Source organism: Alosa alosa, chromosome 18 (assembly GCF_017589495.1).
Source record: "Alosa alosa isolate M-15738 ecotype Scorff River chromosome 18, AALO_Geno_1.1, whole genome shotgun sequence".
Lineage (NCBI taxonomy): Eukaryota > Metazoa > Chordata > Actinopteri > Clupeiformes > Clupeidae > Alosa > Alosa alosa.
The window spans coordinates 10736306-10756157 of NC_063206.1; the positions used below are offsets into that span (position 1 = coordinate 10736306).

General features: G+C 43.8%; 1 protein-coding gene across 8 annotated transcripts in view; it reads left to right on the top strand.

The window, feature by feature from the left end:
* The window catches only part of cpeb3 (cytoplasmic polyadenylation element binding protein 3), a 38154-nt gene that overhangs the window by 5615 nt on the left and 12687 nt on the right, over positions 1–19852 (top strand). For 2 of the 8 annotated variants that reach the window (XM_048269303.1, XM_048269308.1), the window contains exons 3-6: positions 3341–3494; positions 14072–14128; positions 16997–17020; positions 18711–18878. In XM_048269303.1, the coding sequence (XP_048125260.1) occupies positions 3341–3494; positions 14072–14128; positions 16997–17020; positions 18711–18878 (403 nt within the window). Of the gene's footprint in view, positions 1–3340; positions 3495–14071; positions 14129–16993; positions 17021–18710; positions 18879–19852 lie in introns of all 8 variants that reach the window. The other 6 variants (XM_048269305.1, XM_048269309.1, XM_048269306.1 and 3 more) reach the window with 4 other exon arrangements.

A 19852-nucleotide genomic window follows, 5' to 3' on the forward strand; every position in this document is an offset into this window, starting at 1 on the left:
CTGACTTCTGACCAGGATTAGGTTGTTATGTAGAACCTTCTCCAACTCTCTCCCAGTCTGCTTTAGTTCCTCTTATCCCTCCTTTCCCTGTTTTTCAATCTGAGCCCACTAAGCTGACACTTATCACCATGGCACAATATATCATGTTGGCCCCATGCTGGAGCCTGGCTGGCACATTCTGTGCTTTGTCAGCAGAGGTCAAACCAGGTAAAGATGATGTCGTGTAGGATGGGATTAAAGGAAGAATGCCTCAACCCCTGACCTGGTATGCATCTGTGTTGAGTTGCCATTGTTTGTTCCTCCCCAGTATGCAGCTTATTCCGTAACTGTGGACATTCCTGCTTGGATGGTATTGAGGTGAGATTAATGACATGCTTGTGTGCAATGGTGCCTGGCTTACCTTGGTTTTTAGCACGCAAGGCCTAGAATGTGAGGAATTTAAATTGCTAAGCCAAAGAGAGACGAGGACAGAAGAGTCGCGTGGACATTCCAGGAGGTATCTCCCATCTACTTACGTTTTTACACTTGTGTGACATTTTGCCCTGAGTTTCACTGCTTTGATTGCAGTCAAATGAAACCCAATACTTATGGAAATGAGCAGAGCGCTCCAGTGGCAAGGTCGAAGTTCTCGCTTGTAAATCCTGGAGGTGTTTGCATACTCAATGTCTTTCTCTTTTTCATATAAAGCAAGGTGAAGTGTGGTGCTTTCCAACCACCTCAGGCCCTGCCGGGTGAAAAACACAGTTGGTAAACATTACCATGTTGGTAAACACAACATGGTAATGTCAGACCTATGACTGAGTTTTTACATTTTCCTTTTTCTTCCATTTGACTACAGGCTGGATTGCCTCCATCATTCAGAAGGCAATGCAGCTCAGGATACATTTGAAAGCAACTTGAGTCACGGGGGAGGACTTTGATGTTAGGAATAGATTTGAACATACTCAAATGTAGATCACGCTGTGAAAGGACAGAGGTTTGAAGTGTGTTAGCGATAGCATTTTGAAACCAAGAGCTCAGCATTTTAAATGTCCGTCATTTGTACAAAGTGGGCAGATTTTTATCTAGGCCCAGAGAGGGGGAAATAACGCTTTTTGAATGCTCAGCCAGTTGTGTGACAATAGCGCTGGTGTGCAAACAATGTGCCTTCCTCTCACCACTGGGCACAGGAGGCCTCTGCCAAGTCTATAGGGCTAGATCACATATTCACACGCTTTCCAAAACTCCTCTTCCTTTCTATCTCCTCATTTGCTCCTGTGACGCGCTGTTTCATAAATGCCTCCTTTGTGCATTCATATTGATGTGAACACTCCCTTTCTTTTCATTTTTTTTAAAATGAGACTCACTCTCACTGTCTCACCCTTCCATTCATCCATCCATCCATCCATCAGATGACCTGATGTTTTACCCAATGTTGTCCTTGTGAAATGATGAGAGTTGTACATGATGGGTAAAACCACTTTTGTGGAACATGCATACTAAGCTTAGTTATGGAGTAACCTACAGTACTTCCGTTGATACTAGGCCACAGAAACTAGTTAAAGACTTAACCATTCAGTGTTGTAGGTTCTTGTGATGGATGGATTTTTCAACCTAAGTTCAACTTGGATGTTCTGTGGCCATTCCTTGTGGCCTTGATGTTGGATGTTGGAGATTGAATGCAGGCAGCCCAGCGGGTGCCATGTTCAAAGGGTTTTGTGTTTGCACACATGGTGCTTTGCCTGTCCTCTCCTGCTAGAAAATGAAGTTGAGTCCAGCAGGATGATTTTGAGTGCAGTTCAAAGGCACTGCGATCGAAGGATTTTTTTGTTCTTCTGAGTGAAGCTATCATCTTTATAGTCCCAGGTAATCTAGCCTGGTTGCCTTCATGATTTCAGTAGGCACAGGAAATTATGTACACTTGTAAAGCTAATGTAATAAATGCAGCGATCATTTCTTTTAAATATCTTTTATTGACAGACACACTAGGTATCTTTTATTGACAGTCAGACACTATCTCCACACCTTGTTGAAGTTCTTAATGCCTGTTTAACAGCATGATCCAGCATAGCTGCAGTTAAACAGTTATTGGTGTGTGCTGTTGTGGTCCTAAATTCATTGTTGTTGGTGCCTGCCTGGATGTGATTGTGTTTATGCAATCCCACAGTCCACTAGTCACAGGAATATGATTGGCTGTTCAACTGAACGAGAGCCAAAATGTTCGGTGTTTATTATGTTTGAATGTGACCAACATTCTGTTGTCATGTCGCTCTGCAGGTTTGTGCATGAGCAAAATCCCTTCCCAGTACTGCTTCCTGATAGAGCTACTTTAGAACTTGATTTTGACTTTCATCAGTTCATAATATTGATATTGAAAATTCCACTGAACATCTTAAAGGGTGTTTGTAACACCTTAAGGGCCCTATTATGACAGTCTAAAGTGCATGGTCACTGATGAATGGTTTAAACAAAATTTGGGGTTTGTCCAGTCCATATTGGGTGTGGTTTAGTTATGAAATGTTATGAAACGTCCGGCGCAAGAAGGTGGGCCTTATGTTTCTTAATCAGTCATGGGTGTGTTTTGGGCATAACGTCATTCAAACCAATGAGAGTTAGTTACTTTCACTATTGACGGACAATGGGTTACCATCGAAAACATAGGCTGGAAAAAGCAACACTTAATCTAATAATGTTCGAATGACTGAATAAAACAACGTTTATCCTCCAGAGGAGTTTCATATATGTTGTGACGGTGCATCTTCAGCTGTGCTCTCGCCTAATCACTTTTAACAGTCATTACCAATTTGCAAATGATGGTGAATAACTACTCATTGTGAGATGTATTTCGTAATATCTTTATTCTAATTATGTTTCCCATTGTAATCGTGTAATTTGTAATTTTTTGCATGGATGTGCGCTGGTCTGCGTTCATGGATGATAGAAGGATGGTGTGTTGTGCACCCGTCAAAATCACTGTTGATAATGCGCTCTTAAAATAACATATAAACAACTCACCATGGACTTCTGACCAAGTTTAATTAACGCGTAATGCGTTTTACGTAGTGTATGATAGCGATTTTTAGACAACGTGCCAGACCTCTCCCTAGGTTGTTCATTGCCACACCTCCTGAAAATAATCGAAAATACGAAAATAATCTTTACGCCGGGTGGAAAACGAGTTTTCCGCCATGCGCTAGGTGCAAAATAGGTGCCTAAAGGGTTTGTATTTTGCATTGGTAAATGCAACATGTTTAACACACAGTGTCTTGGTGAAGTCTTGTACACAGGCTCTTGAACGTGACTCTGACCATCAAACCCTTCAACCTTTAAACTCTGTTCCTCTTTTTGTTTTTCTCTCCAGGACCGGAATCGGCCCTTTGATCCATTTAACTTGCAAACTTTGGAGAATTCCTTAATGGATATGATAAGGACTGATCACGACAAAGGTAAACCACACCCAGTCGGTGGCCCACCAATGACTATCGCTGATATTATATGGAGGAATCATTTTGCAGGTTAGGAATATTCACACACCCTTGCTTATTTGTTCTTTTTTTGGCTTCATTAAAAATCCTGATTGAGCCTTTTTTGTTTCTTTTGCTCTATTTTGGCTTTTAAAAAACACCATTGATTTATTTTTGTTGCAGCAATCATAAATCATTGTGAATTAACCACTGGCCTTACCTGCAAAATTGTACATGTTGTGTTTGTGTGTCAGTGTGGTGTTTGTAGCACTTTGCTTCTGTCCTTCTGCTAATTTGACCTAGTGATGATTTTCTTTTCTTTTGCTTTTCTGTCTGTCTGCTGCATTGAGTTTGGGAAGGGGTTGTTTTATACTTGAATTTGAATATGTTTGTGTTGTGAGCAAGGTTAATAGGCAGTCTCCCTAACAGGTTCATTTGGTATTGAGTGTGTTTTTTAGATAGTTTGTTTTTAATGTATATTTATGTCTTTGGTATACCTACATTGCCATACAAACTTGGTGGCAATGGTTAGTTTTTGTACTCATGTAGAAGGGAGAGATTTGAGGAAGATCATGAAGGAGCCTCTTTTGTGGAATCTTACACCACTTCACTGTCACATCAAAGGGGTACAAATGATTCAGCTAATCTTTTCAACACTGCCTGCAGTGGCTGGGAAAAAATGCATTTCATTCCCACAGGTTGACAGTCATTTGCATTAAGAGCAAAACACATCTGATCTGCACAGTATATTTAGGGTTGTTATAGAGGTGTTATAGATCCATGAAATAAATTCAAACAGATCTCCCCGTCATGTCAAATCAGTCCTGAAAGCGCTTAAAGCCAGCAGAGTTGTGTAAAACAAGAGCTGTCTTTTAAAACTTAAGTTTCTCATTGGCCTTTGGAAGTAGTGACATTACTATGGTGGTTGTTTGAGTCTATTAAAATAAATAAGAAAAGGACGTGTGTGTGTGTGTGTGTTCAAGTGTGCATGGCCTGGGGTGGGGGTTAGCGTTCACTTCGAGGCCTGCAGGTTTGGTCTGTTGCTCTCATGCGTTGGCTCTGTTTTTCCTGTCCAGCGCTGTGTTGGCACTGCGTGGCCACCGTGTTGTTTTGCCCAGAGGTCAGTGGGGTGGCCCACTTTCCCCCCTCCCTCCATGTTGGCGGAAGGTAGACAGGGCCCAACTAAGAGTACGGAAATGGGAATCTAGTTGCAAATCGGCCGGGAGACCGCAGAGATGATTGGCAGCCAGATGTGACCACAATCTAGTCTTGCACTGTTTACTCCCCCAATCCCTGTCAACACTGTGGATTGTGTGGGGTGTGTGTGTGTGATGGGTTATTACATGCTACCATTCATGGTTATAGTAGTTTGACCACTTTCTTCCCTGAGTTGCTGGTCAGCAGATTTCACAAACCTGGTATTCCTCAATGGTGTCCAGACAACAAAGCTGATTGTGCTGCCCTTGTAATGCTCAGTTCTCAGGAGAAATTGATGCAGTCGTATGGAAACTTGTGTGGAAGACTGTAACCCACTTAGGAGGAGCATGTCTGAAACGTGAGGTTAGGGCTCAGGCATTTGCCATCTACTTGCCGAAGGGCCAGACAAGTTTGCCATGGTCGTTATTTTCTGTCTTTTATTTTTTTTTCCTACTTGAGTGAGCAGTGAGTTGGTTTTGGGGGATGGGAATGGATGAATGATGGGGAGACAAGCGCAGACAGGCTTATGGGTAAAAGGGTCACCTCACCATGAAGGAGGCCTTGAGCTCGGGTATGATGAGGAGGACTACTGCTGGTCAAGGGGGCTTGTTTTGTTTTGTGTGTGTGTGTGTGTGTGAGCCCCTTCTTCTGACGAGCTTGTGTGTGCAAGAGTGAGAGAATGAGCCCCTTCTTCTGACGAGCTTCTGAACACTCATTAATCCGATTGGAATGGAATGCGTAGGGGAATTTACACTTTGTTTTGAAGGGGGTCTGCAAGCAGGGCTGGGTGAAAGGGCCTGCCCTGAACAAATGCTCCCTTTTTTAACCCCCCTCCCAACACTATCACCATCACCACCCCCCACCACTCAAAACATCTACTACCATACACTGCAGCAGCTCATAGATGGCCCCAAAGAGGGGTTAGCTCTGCTCACGTGCAGAGAGTTAGGCCTCTGGAAGCCCACTGTTACACACACACACACACACACACACACACACACACACACACACACGGAAAGGCTCTCTCACACACACACACACACGTGCACTTGAGCACAATAGCCCCTAGTGTTGATATGCATGCATGTTCGCTCACACTCTCACGTAAACAAATCTGTTTTTCCCCCTCAACCTGGCCTCATGTGACTGCTCTGTGCCAGTTACACATGGCAAAAGCCTGCTTTATCTGCTTAACGTGGAGCTTTTAAAAAATCATAAGGCTTGACATATTTCTTTTCCCACCCGTTTAATCGAAGCTCTGTGCTGCCTGGTTTAGCAGTACTATGTCATTAGGGGGGTGACAAACGATGTGAATTTACGTGAAGGAGCGGGGATGGGGGTGGAGGTGAGAACGTCCGCCGTGACAAAACCACACTGTGGAGTGTGTAAGGTTACAAGATAACTAGTGTGTGTATGTGTGTTCCACTACACCATGTCTGGCCCGGTCAACAAGCCCTGAAAATGTAAGGGAAAGAAAGCCACCCCTGCAGAGGAAATGACCCCCACCACGCCACCTCTCTGGCTCCTGCCTCCCCATCAGAAAGTACAAACACCTTCAGACGGGAGAGGTTAGGAAGAGCGGGGGCCAGACAAGAGGATGCTGTCTGTCAGAGCCGACTCGAGCCAGTGCTTGCTGGCGGATGACCCTGTGATCACAGACTGTGGAGTCTGACATGCATGAAAGCAGGACCAGCCGTGGTTGATGCAGTCACTGACATGCGGGATCAAGACATGCATGCTCCTCCTGGCTTTGGGGACTTTTGACACAATGGAGTCTTTTTAAAAATGGTAGTCGTCAGCAAGTGGAACTATAAACAAATCGGCCCCGTTGTGATCGTAGTGCTCCCCAAGTGTCATGCCATTCAGAATAAAATTCTGAAGGGCCTTCAAACATCAGCTCTTCAATGTAAATGGAAATGGCAAATAAATAAAGGTGGATGGCAAACTAGAAGCTTAGTTTGAATGGTGAACTGGAGGAATTGTAAAGTGAAAGTGAGATTCAAACTAGAATATGGCACTCATTAGAGTGCATAGCTTCGCCCACCATTTCTTTCAGATCTATAACAGATCCTCAGCCAAGGAGGTTGTGTATTTCACCTGAGTCACTTTGTTTGTACATTTGTTAGTTGGTTGGTTGGTTGGTTGGTTTGCAGGATTACGGAATAAAACTACTGGCCTGATGTTCATGGAACTTAGTGAAAAGGCTCATGCAGGCATCTTCTAACTGCCGACATTAGTGAAGGCTATATTGAAGCCTTTAATATGCAATGTGAGTGAGATCTGGTCCAAAATGTAATTACTTTTTTCTTGTCTCAAGCTTCTTTTTGGTAAAATCTGGCAATTGTTTTTTTCTGTATTCTGCTTACAAATAAACAAACAACCAAAGCATGGATGACTACCACACTTCAAACTTAAGCCTTAAGAAAGCTTCTATATCAACCTTAAACATGGATAAACATGTTAAACATGCCATTCTAAGTGTGTCGATAGATACAAATGCATGGATTAAGCCTGTAACAGTGTTCTTATTGTGCACACATTTCAACTGGTGGCTATCGACTGGCTTCCTTAATCTGCTCTAATCTTTAAAAGGAAGTGAGCTTGTGTTTTTATCAAGAGGTCATAAGCCTCCCCCTTGAAGTGCACAGAGTGGAAACAACTGGCCATGATTCTGCATTTGCGCTTTCGTGTCACAGTTGAAAGTGATAATGTGACACTAGTCATCTACCCTGCACACACACACACACACACACCTAACCGGATCCTGGGTCTTGACATTATCGTCTTGCCTTTAGGAGTAGCTTGTACCCCACCCCCAACCCCGGCACTCTCGCGTGCAATTTTTTTTTCCAGTGGCCATTTATAGGAGGCCCTAACATGCTGTTTAATGTGGAACAGAGGCCTAAGACGTGGTCTCAGCCAAGTCCAGGAGAGCTCCAGGTGTGAAGCCGCCCCCTGTGCAGTCACCCACAGCTCCTGTTAACCCCTCGCAGACCCCCCTGACAAGGGAAGGCTCTGGACTCATCTGTCATCATGGAGCACTTGATCAGTGGTGGGGGGATTTAGTCTGCCATTTCAACAGGAACTTGTAGAGAGAGAGATGTTATCTCTCTGATAACTGTAGCTTGGCAAAATGCTTGTCAGTCACCTTGAGTTGAATAGTATCTGTCTGTTAGCTCATTTACATTTTGGATCATCAAACTGTCGTTGGTAGCAGGTGTAACATGAGGCATCACATGCTAACATGTTGGCGAACCAGATAGGCACAGATAACCGTTATTGTGCCGGCTCATAGTGGCAGGGATTAAAGGTCTTGGCTCCAGTCCCTTGACCTCATCTCCACAGCTGTGAAAGCACACACACACACGCACACAGTCATCAGCATGAGCAGTGGTTGTGCTTCGGCCATGCTGAGGCCTCCCCAGGCTAAGTGGGGAAACTGAGGCTGAGAATAGCCAGACCTGTCTGTGAGGAAATGTCACTTGCACAGCGCTTTGTTGCCCTGTCACTGCAGATGCCATATGGCTGGAGATATTTCTGTCCATGTCTGTCAGTGTGTATGTGTGTGTATTTGAATGAGGGGAAAAGATTGTGTGTGGGGGATTTTAGGGTGTGTTACTTTGTCTTGTGTGTGTATTTGAATGAGGGGAAGAGATTGTGTGTGGGGATTTTAGGGTGTGTTACTTTGTTTTTTTAATCATAAAAAGGTGTGGTGATGATCCCGGCCCCTTAAGAAACAGCCACAGCTCTGGCACAGACTCCGGTGTTAAAAAGAAACATTGAGCTTTGGCTCCCGACCAAATTGCTCACAATGCAGCACACATCTTGAGCAAGAAGCAAGCCACACTGTTGAAGGTTCACTCTGGAAGTTTCCATAGAGGTTTTGGCAGGCTTTCTACTAGGAATCTAAAGACACAAGACAGGATCTCTGCCATTGCCATTGTCTTGTCTGGCAAAAAGAGGCTTGTGAAAGATTCATCCCCAGTTTGACAATTTTTTAATATGTGATTAAGACTCAAGATAAAGTGAATATAAAGTGCATTTATTTTCAGACAAGCAACAAGATAATTCCTGCTTGTTCATTCATTCTCTTGAAATGACTGCAGGTGACTAAGTCAGGAGTTCTGCAAACTGATGGGTTCTTTGTTAGGCATGATGCTACTGTGAGGTTTGTTACAAGAACAGACTGATAAAATTGGGTGTGCCCACAACCCCTCCCACTGATCTGTCTGGTGTGGCCACACCTCTGCAGTGTGGAAATTAAGTTGGTGTGTGTGGCCACCTCGGTAACACTCCATAATAAGGTGCCATAATAAATAGCAAACTAGTAATTACCTAACCCTTTGTTAATATTTGTTAATTGTTACTAACATATCTATTTGGCACAAGTTAATAGTTTTTTCATCATTAATTAAATATGAGTTGTTTGCATAAAATCTGTATGTTAATGTTTTAGCAAATCTATTAACTAATATTGTATTAATATGTGTTAATAGTTAACTAAATGTCTTTTTGGCACTAATTAACAGTTATTTCTTACATTATTTAAATGTTAAATGTTTATTTACAAAGTATATGTTAATAGAAAAGTTAATGACTTATTATTATTTAACTTATTGTTAGTAAACTGTGCTTCTGCCTATCCCAATATGAACCACTCCCCATAGGACCCTTACCATAGATAGATACTTTATTGATCCCCAAGGGGAAATTCAAGAAAAAAACAGAGCTACCTTGACATGCTGCCACTCTTGTTGGTACCGGAACCGCTTGCAATAAAGTTGGTTAAGCTTAATTAATATATTAGTAGTATATAGCTATAAGCGTGGGGCCCCTTACAATAAAGTTGGTTAAGCTTAATTAATATATTAGTAATATATAACTATCAGTATGGGGGACCCTTATAATAAAGTTGGTTAAGCTTAATTAACATATTAGTAGTATATAGCTATCAGTGTGGGGCCCCTTATAATAAAGTTGGTTAAGCGTAATTAATATATTAGTAATATATAACTATGGGACCCTTATAATAAAGTTGGTTAAGCTTTATTAATATATTAGTAATATATAACTATTAGTCAGACGGTGAAGGGAAGGAGACCAAAACTGGCTCATCACATTTATTACTTTAGGAAAAGTTAAAACAAAACATGCCTTCAGGCACTGGCATACATAAAACAGCATCTGCACAAGCAAAATAAGAAGTAGTTGAATGGGCTATATGTATGCATCATTCCTATACCATCACTGTCAGCTAGCCCTACTAGCAAGGGAGACATGTATGCAACGTGGAATGTTCAGGTGCACAGAACGACAGTTTATTAATATTCTGAGACTCACTAAACACTCACAGACATAGACCATACGGAGGTAATGCATAAAGATAATGCTAAACTAAATGTACATTAATTTCCTGCTAGACTGAATTGCACTTTCCATGCACACTAAGCTAAACTACACTGAAAGCATGAAAAGTTGCTAGCGGAGTTTACAGCTAGTCACGTTAGCCTTAGTGTGTATGAACTCGTGGTCATAATGAAAACATTAATAAACGTTCTCTAAGTTGCTAGAATTGAACCCAAATCCTAACAATACATGTAAAGTAATATAATACAGGTGGTATATTACAAAATGAAAACAAAGTGGGGAGTGCTTCATACACTCAACCTACCCAATGCAAAGCATACCGCTTCTGTTCGGCTATGACAACAATACAAGGACAAAACGCAGCAGAGCTGCAGTATACCGTTTCTCCAAAGGGGGCTCCAAAACACCAATCTCAATAAGGCTGCTTAAAGGGGTGGTTCAGGATTTTGGACATAGGACCTCATTTCCAAGTAAGCAAGTGTGATATTTATCAGTGGAGACCGTTTTCAACACGTTTCATCAAGTCCTTCTAATTGCAGAGTTCGTGAGGTGCTAGGCTAGCGCTAAAGTCAACGGTATGTGCTAGCCTGCCACTAAAGACAGTCTTACCCACTCCAAAGTACACCCGAGGCAAATAAATTATAACGCCAGACTATCGATGTAAATGTCTGTATTGACAGTGTTATTTCTAACGTTATTCTATCCTTGCATTTCAACGATCGCATTACATTTTGAGGGACTAGTTTCTTAGTAGCGGCGGAATTATACTTGCTCGGTTAGTAGTACCTTGCCGAAAAGTAAACAGTAAAGCGACTCCAATGGGGATACCTAGTAGTAGCCTTGGTAATATCAGTCCGCTGAGTTGCAAAATGACTACTAACAACTTTAGGGACCAAAGTATAACTATTGCAACGCGATGCAAGGGTAGTTGTATTTTTTACACTATTCTATCAACACAGACATTTACATCGATTGTCTGGAATTTGCCTCAGGTGTACTTTGGAGTGGGTAAGACTGTCTTTAGTGGCAGGCTAGCACATACCGTTGACAGCGCTAGCCTAGCACCCTGCTAACTCTGCAATTAGACGGACTGGATGAAACGTGCTGAAAACGGTCTCCACTGATAAATATCACACTTGCTTACTTGGAAATAAGGTCTTATGTCCAAAATCCTGAACCACCCCTTTAATTACGGCAAAAATCCCATACAAACACTAAACTACATTTCTAACTCTGTTACACCCCCCTCCCCTGAATTTCACCAAATTCACCAAGCAAATTCACAAAGCAGCAACCAAATAGTACTTCCAAAGGCAAAGAGTACACTACTTTCAAACTCTAGCCAGAGGGTCACAAATTACATGACAGCCAACCACAAAGATATCCAATAAGGATGAAGTGGAAGAAGAGGTGCACAAACTCTCACACAACAAACCACTGGCAGTAGGGTGCCTTATACACCCCACAAGACCATAAAGCCATAAACCATAAATTCCATAAATTATCCACAAAGCTAATCAGAAAAGCTAGATAAATAATAAAATGTCATTAACTTTTATATTAGCATATAGTTTGTAAATAAACATTTAAAAAATAAATGATGTAAGAAATAACTGTTAATTAGTGCCAAAAAGAAATTTAGTTAACTATTAACAAATATCAATACAATATTAGTTAATAGATTTGTTAAAACATTAACATACAGATTTTATGCAGACAACTAATATTTAATTAATGATGAAAAAACGATTAACTTGTGCCAAATAGATAGTTTAGTAACAATTAACAAATATTAACAAAGGGTTAGGTAATTACTAGTTTGCTATTTATTATGGCACCTTATTATGGAGTGTTACCGCCACCTCATATAAACATTAAAATGTGTAAAAAAAAAGTGTAAAATTGGCATAGGCCTATATAGCCAATTCAAATTTCTGTGCTGTGTAGAGTATGTTGTCATGTTGTATTTTTCATTAGTCAGTAGTTTGTTGCCGTCTTGCCATACTGTGTGCAATAGATGTAAAAGCAACAAAAGCTCTCAGTCTCAGCCCTCTGTCTCAGTAGGGGAGGTAGAATTGCCACCGATTTTATAAAGCCTCTGTGTCGTTTAAATGCACAGGGCAACCCTGCAGTGACTTGGCATAGGTGTGTGTGTGTGGTGGTGTGGGGTGGTGAAGGGCATTGTTGGGGTGTGTGACTGCTGTAGGCGGTTGTGTGTGTGTGTGTACTGATTCAGCAAGCGGGTTTGACGGCTACTATCTGCCGACATATGGTTCACACGGTTTCACATGCACGCCCCATGCTGAACTAACCAATCAGTCAAATAAGAAGCAGCCCTTTGTTTCGGGTGGGAACCTAACTGACAATTTTGTGTGTGTGTGTGTGTGTGTGTGTGTGTGTGTGTGTCACATTAAACAAATTATCAACACAGGCCACTTGTCCTACTTTTGCTGCAATCATCAATTTACCTGTCTGAAACACCCCAAACTCTGCGTGTGTGTGAGATAGAGAGGCTCGTCAGCATATTAGAATATTAGGAGCTCAAAGAGGCTCTTTAGCTCAGTGGTTCTCAAACGTTTTCTTTCATTCCCCACTCTGCCCCCTTGATCATTCTCGAGCCCCACCTGTCCCTCATCGCTCTAAGAAAGTGGTAGGTCAAGCTTAAAATTGTCAAATTTATTGAAATAATGACAAGTTCTAAATATATCCTCTTCAACAGAGTTAAAATCAGCTGGTGCTGCAGATAGAATGAATAAATAAATACATAACACACATATTTCTGTTTTCCAGCAACATATTAGGAAGCATAGGCCATTTTACAGCATTGTACAATCTATTCAATGAAATACCAACATGCTGCATTAAATGGATCCATAATCCAGTCATACTGAGCACTGCTGGTTGGGAAATATTTTTGAAATAAACTTTGCAGGGATGTAATGTAGGCCTACTGTTTAATACATGGGATCACAAGAGTGCCTCCCAATCAGACGTTTCAGCGATTTCGCTCAGAAATCTCAAAAGCATAATCGTGAGGTAGGTGCGGTAGGTGAGGTAGGTGCTTATATATCAAATATATCGCTGAGATAGGCCAGCTTCGTCAAGAAATGTTCATTAGTGAACGTGCTTGCAGATTCAAACATGCGCGCTTCCTCCAAGAAGAGGCGACTCGGAGCTCAAACACGCGACTGACCGCACTTTACCCTGGGAAAGCCACCTTGCCTCGCTGTGAAACAGTACAGCCTTTTGGTCAGCTACCATCTCTTCAAAAGCGGAGAATAGACGCGCTTTTAAGGGCCGGGTTTTGATGAAATTCACCACTCTCACAACAACAATCAAAATCTCATGTAGGTCGGGACTACCTTAGCTGCCTTGACACAAGCGCTTCCCTGTTAATAACACAGTGCGTCCATTGCACATCGGGTGCTACGTGGGCCCAGGCTACAGATAATTTTTTTTTTTTAAAAACCTGTTTTATTGACCCACAGTTTGAGAACAGCTGCTTTAGCTGGAGCCTGTGGGGGGGTCAGTGTGTCTGCAGTGGCTGACTACAGTCCCCTCTCCGTGGGCCGAGTCCAGCCGAGCACCCCCCTCCCCAACCAGGCACACTGCAGAGCTCTCCGCATTTTTTATGCACCGCATGAGCTGATGTGCCCGGACACACTCCGCCAGTGCAGGGCTGCTTGGCTGGGCTGCAACAGCACTGACATGTTGGTGAAACAAGTAGATGGATAACTGGGCGGAGTGGTGAATCATGCCATTACCACAAAGCGAGGCAAAAAGAAATAAACACGCTCTGACTGACACACACACACACACACAAACAAACAACGCTCCTCTCCTGTCTGCCTCAGAAGCTATTTAGCTGTCAGTCTGAACCAGAGTAGGTGTAATGTATAACAGGCCCATAAAAGCGAGCAGGAAGGGGAGAGCCAGAGGAGAAATGGGTGAGGTAATGGTGTGGGGACATTCCGTCTGTGCTGCATGCTCAATGAGGGCTTTGCTGTTAACACATTTCTTGTTTTGTTTTGTCTGTTTGTTTGTTTGTGCCCTTTCTCTAACAGGACGCATGGGTTTGAATTTCCCCCACCCAGCAGCTGACCACATCATGCCCCTTAACAGTGAGTGACCTTTTAATCATTATTTACCCTCTCTCATTTGATCAATTTCTCTGCCTTTGGCTGTCTTTGACTTGTTACAATAGAGATTAGAATGTGGGAAAAAGTAAGTCACCCTCTCTTTGCTATCTTATTTGATTACACTCATCATACACTAGGTATGGTTTTCAAGAGATCTACGATGTTGGGTTTCAGTAAAGGAAGGCCCCATCCCTGGCCCCACCGCCACCTTCTCCAGCCCCACACACACACACACACACACTCGTGTAGCCCTTAGATGAGGGCCTTCACAGTTGTTGTCCCATCCCTGAGGGTGAGAAGGCCAGTGGTATAAATAGAGGACCTGTAAGACTATACACCCATGCTGTCCTCAGGCAGGTGGCAGAGAGAGCAGGTCTAAGGAGAGGGGTGGGGGGTCAGGGGACACCCATGATAGGGTGGGGTCGGGTGGGGTGGGGGACAGGGGGGTTGCCATGTGGCTCTGAGGAATGCTGGTGAGCTGTGGAAGCACCATGAATGGAGCCAGTGGTCACGGCCATGTAGTTTCCTTGGTTGAGCTCTCTCTCTCCCCAAGATCATAGGTCTGAGTCCTCAGCAGCAGCGGTCTGCTGGCCTCAGACAGGCAGGGCCGAGCCCTGTTAGGGCTTGAGTATGTGGTTGGAAGAGGAGGAGGAGGAGGAGGTTGGTTGGTGGGGGAAGCAGGTTTGTTGGCCGGGCAGTGGTGGTGATATCACTAGGAGGAAGCGGTGTGTTGGGATCCAGGGCGCAGGAGCACAGCAAGGGAGCAAATAAACAGCAGGGCCACTTAACGAGCACTTTCCCTCCCGATCCCTCTCTCTTTCTCTCTCTCTCTCCCTCCCTCCCTCTTTCTCTCCTGGACTCCTCCGCTTCCTCCTCCGACAGGATGCTCTGTCTGTTTTATAATGAATGGAGGCGAGCTGGAGAGTCTCTCTTCTCCCTCTCCCTCTCCCTCTCCCTCCCCTCCTCACCACTGTGGCTGCGGCTGTGGTTTGGACACAGTCTGGGCCTCGTTAAATCTCCCGACGAAAAAAGGAGGGCCCTTGCAGTCTCTTTTATATATACATTTTTTCATATATTAACAATAAATCTGCAAAGGGGCAGATCTTCTTCCCTCGCTTCCCTTTATTTGTTAACTTAGTTATTGTCTTTGTCTATAAGTTATTAGTGCATGTGGTTTGAGAAACTTTAGGGAATTCACTGTCAGGTTTTAATTTCCCTGCTGTGCAGAGAAGCTGTTGCTGTAGCAGATCCACAGTGAAATATGGGTGAAGACTGAAATGTGCTGTGGCTTGTTGCGTCCCCAACAACGCCGATTAAAATCTGACACACACTCAGGCCCCAGGGGGAAATTGCGCTCGGAGGTTGACAGTTATGTGCCGGAGAAGCGCTCCTAAGTGCCTGTGCTCTTTCTTTCTTTCTTTCTTTCTCTCTCTCTTTCTTTCTCTCTCTCTTTCTTTCTTTCTTTCTTTCTTTCTCTCTCTCTCTCTCTCTCTCTCTCTCTCTCTCTCTCTCTCTCTCTCTCTCTCTCTCTCTCTCTCCTTCTTCCCTTGCCAGACGGTTCAGTGTAGAGGAACTGCTGAGGGGCAGAGGACTGAAAACTAGGGCTACTGAGATCATGAGCCCCCCCCCACACACACAGAGACCAATATGTTCCCTCTGACATCCTCAATGTCTCCCCTGTTGGTTTCCTCCATTTCCCCCCCGTTGGTGTTGATTATGTTTCTTTGTGAGGTGGAGTTTTGTAACAGTGAGTCATCCTTTTTGTCCCTATCCAACTGTTTCTGTCTCACAGACCTTTCTCTTGTAGAGGACACATGCACACAAACACGCACTTTGATTCCACTTTACAAGTCATGTTTCATTAGGATTCATTATTCATTTTTGAATAATCCAGTAGATTAAATCAGTTTAACAATCTATTATGGGTTTGACACTGACACAATGTCACACACACACACACACACACACACACACACACGCAGCTGAAGTAAACAGCAGCTAACGCGGCGCAACTTGTGTCCCAGAGGAATGTGGGCGATGCGTTCCTGCGTCTCCAGCAGCAGCACTTGTGGCTCCCCTGGGGATTTCTCGGCGTCTCCCTCCGAGCATGTGTCCACCCGATGCAGATTTACATCTCAGTCGACTCGGCCGTCTGTCTTTTGTCAAGGGAATAGAGTCATGTCAAATGGTGTCTCAAGTGTAGAGTATGCAAATGAACTGTTTATGAACGGAGTGACTGGTCGCTTATTTAGCATCTCGCTATGGTCTTGGTCTTACTGCCCCAGGAGTGGAATGTGCCAAAACAAGCATAGTGCACAGGAACCTGTAAACCGGAGGGGGGAACCTCATGGCTTACAGACATGTGAGAACCTTTTGGTTTCAGGGATGCATGCCTGATTGTTTTTTGCTGATCTGTATCCACCATGTGATGCCATAATAATGGCAGTCCTCGTGGCTGGACATGCCCTGCTCCTGTGACCTGAGATTGGAGCCTGATTGCAGTGTGTGTGTGTGTGTGTGTGTGTGTGTGTGTGAGACAGGATGAATTTCTGACCACAAGCCTGTTCCCGTCTGAAGGGGGACAGCCCCTAACAAAGTATGCCTGACTGTGCTATCTCTGTGCCTTGGTCTTTTTTTGTTCTGGTTGTCTGCCCACAAAACATATATCTCTATCTCTTTTTCTCTCCCAACACCCCCCCAAATCCTAAACTACTCTCCTACTCTCCTCTTCTTTTTCCCCTCTCCCACTCTCTAAACCTCCTTTCATCTCTCTCTCTCTCTCTCTCTCTCTCTCCCCCCCCCCCTCTCTCTCTCCCTCCATCCCCTTTCCTCCATCATGTTCACAAGCAGCCAGGAGCTATGGCCGCAGAAGAGGTAACCTTGTCACCTTTCCTCTGTCTTGTGCTTGCTGAGTGGGCTTGGGAGGGATGTTAATCTCTGGTTCCCGCGTGTTTGGGTGTGTCGCAAGAACCTGTGATTCGTAATCTGATGTCAGAACATAGCTCTAGTTTCATCTACACAGTTGGATGAAATCTAGTGATTCCATGCTCCTTTTGGTTTTGTCTCTTTTTTTTACATTTTAATCATCTGGCGAACGGGATGATTTTTAATTCTCCAGTACCTGTGGAACTGCATGCTCCTAAAACACTGCTATGTGCCGTTGTCCACCATTAGTGTCACATATTATTAGTTTTAGTTCCTCCTGCATTTCATTGGGATTGGTTGTGTTTCATTTCACTTGTATTTTCCATTCTCATGTTGGAACTGATTTTGTCCAGACCAACATTGACAACCACAAAAACACTTCCTTACCATAGGCAATGTCCAAATCCCTCACTGAAGCAGTGTTGTGAGCATGGAGCTTCTCAGATGTGACTAATTTTTTTTTAACATTTAATTTCTTAACAGGTGTTGTGGGAATTGTGGCCTTGCACACATTTTTTGCACAGAGTTTTGAACTAATGCTGTGAATGGTTAATAAAAGGCACTGCTACCATTCTCACTTCTTTTGACACCTCTGCAGCAACAGATGCTCAGAGAACTGAGAATGTGGACTTGGTCAAATGGGCCGCTGCTATGTTGCGCTATGCCGTGTTCATATAACCTCTCTAAGACACTCTACACAGTTTTTCGTCCTCAGGCCAAAAATGGCCATAGAAAACATACGACAGGCAGTAATTTAGCAGAACATCAATTTAGGTTTTCACCATTCAAGGCTAATCATATTTCAACATGCATTCTGGAAACACATTTGGCCTTGGAGCAGGATTTGATTACAGTACAATAACAATAGGCTTCTCTTGCTCCGGCTTTATTGTAATGGTGGTTTTCATTAAGGTCTCATTCCCTGTCCATTTTTTTTAGGCATTTTTTCATTAGATGCAAAAGGCTGAAAGAGCCTTGAGTTATTTTCATCTGGTGAACTCTGACCAGTGTTAAATATGTGGACATATAAGAAGTCAGAGAAGCCATGTCCAGAAATGGTGAAAACGAACGCTCACTAAACCCAAACAAAGCAGTGATCTCATTTCCTCTGTACACCTTAAACAACTTAAAATCTGACCTGGAAGATACACACATAAATGTATGATTGTAACATAATTCACTTAAATCATACATTTACTGAACTTGAAATTGTAATCAAAATAAACATTCTATACAATGAAAAAATACATCAGTCAAGTAGAACACAAATCTGAAATTGAAAGCAATCAGAAGATGAAATGCATATGTTTGTAGGCTATGTCTTAGAAAGATAGAGGTACTCCTCTCAATTCGGTATAAGATTCCTTGGTCTTGTGGAATTTGTACTTTCCATCAGTCACTCTTTATGTGAACTGTTCTAAGTGAACATTTTCGCAACTGCCACATCTCTCAACTCGATGTACTGTCTGGCTCATTACCATACCTGCTTACGGCAAATGTTGTTGTGCCTGTCACATGGGTTCATCTTAATTCCTAATACCTCACCTCTTTGCTTCTTCCCCTGTCTCACTCTCTTTATCTCTCTCTCTCTCTCTCTGTTCCCTACATCTCTCCTTTCCTCCGTCTTGCCGTGATGCAGGTCGTTCTTCACTGTTTCCCTTTGAGGATGGCTTCCTTGACGATGGCCATGGCGAGCAGTCGCTGACGCCAGGGCTGAGCTCACCAACGCGTTGCCAGAACGGAGAGAGGATGGAGCGTTACTCCAGGAAGGTGTTTGTCGGAGGCTTGCCCCCTGACATTGATGAAGGTAGGTCTTCCATCTCCCGTCACTGTTGGACAAGGCATTATCCATGTGCTAACTCGCCATCTGATGTTGCCTGTATTCATGGATATTGTCTTAGTTGTAGATTGTGGTCTTAGTTGTTGTCACAGCTTTTGTGTCCATTTGCATGCTTGTTTGTTTTTTTTCTCCCAAATTAAATTTGGAAAGGTTTAGGAATTTCACGAATTTCACAGATGGCATGGTTTACTTTCTGTGTGTACAGCTGTTTGCCACTAAATGTTAAATGAAGTCAGACCATCCAGCCCCCCCCAAGTCCCAATTCACACGCAGATCATCTGGGAAAATACCACCCCCCTCACTCATCTCAAGTCTTCACCTCAGGCGCACACACACACACACAGACACACACACACACACACACACACGGACACTCGCACATGGACACTCACAAAAGGGAACAAACACACACCTATAGCTCAGATCCATTTCACTCTCCTCGCTGTCTGTCCTTGACTCACCCCCACTGTGCCCCGCAGATTTGTCTAGGGGTTGCGTTACACCGGCTATTTGGCCAGCCAGGGCTAGAAAAACTGCACTCAGCCCCTGCAGCTTGGGAGGAGAGGCCGCCTCCAGCTGGGGCCATCTCATGATCCCACAAGGCCCGTCTCCTCTGTTCCCCCTGGCCCTTTGGCCCCACCAGGCTGATTGGCTCACAGCGTGGGTGGGAAGTGTGAGCCCATTGGCTGCCGGGGTGGGTCCATCGGGCGGCCCCTGCAAGCCCATTGGCTGCCCGTGTGGGACCCTGTTGGCTTACCTCATGGGGCTGGTAATTGTGTGTGTGTGTGTGTGTGTGTGTTTCATGTTGGATGTGTGGTGTTGGCAGTGATAACAGAAGAGGGGTGGAGGTGTTGTGTGTGACAGCGGGGCTACAGCTGTGGGGGGGCAGGGGGGCGGTTGTCTGTCTCAGGGCAGATGTGAGCACTGCTCTCCTATCGGTG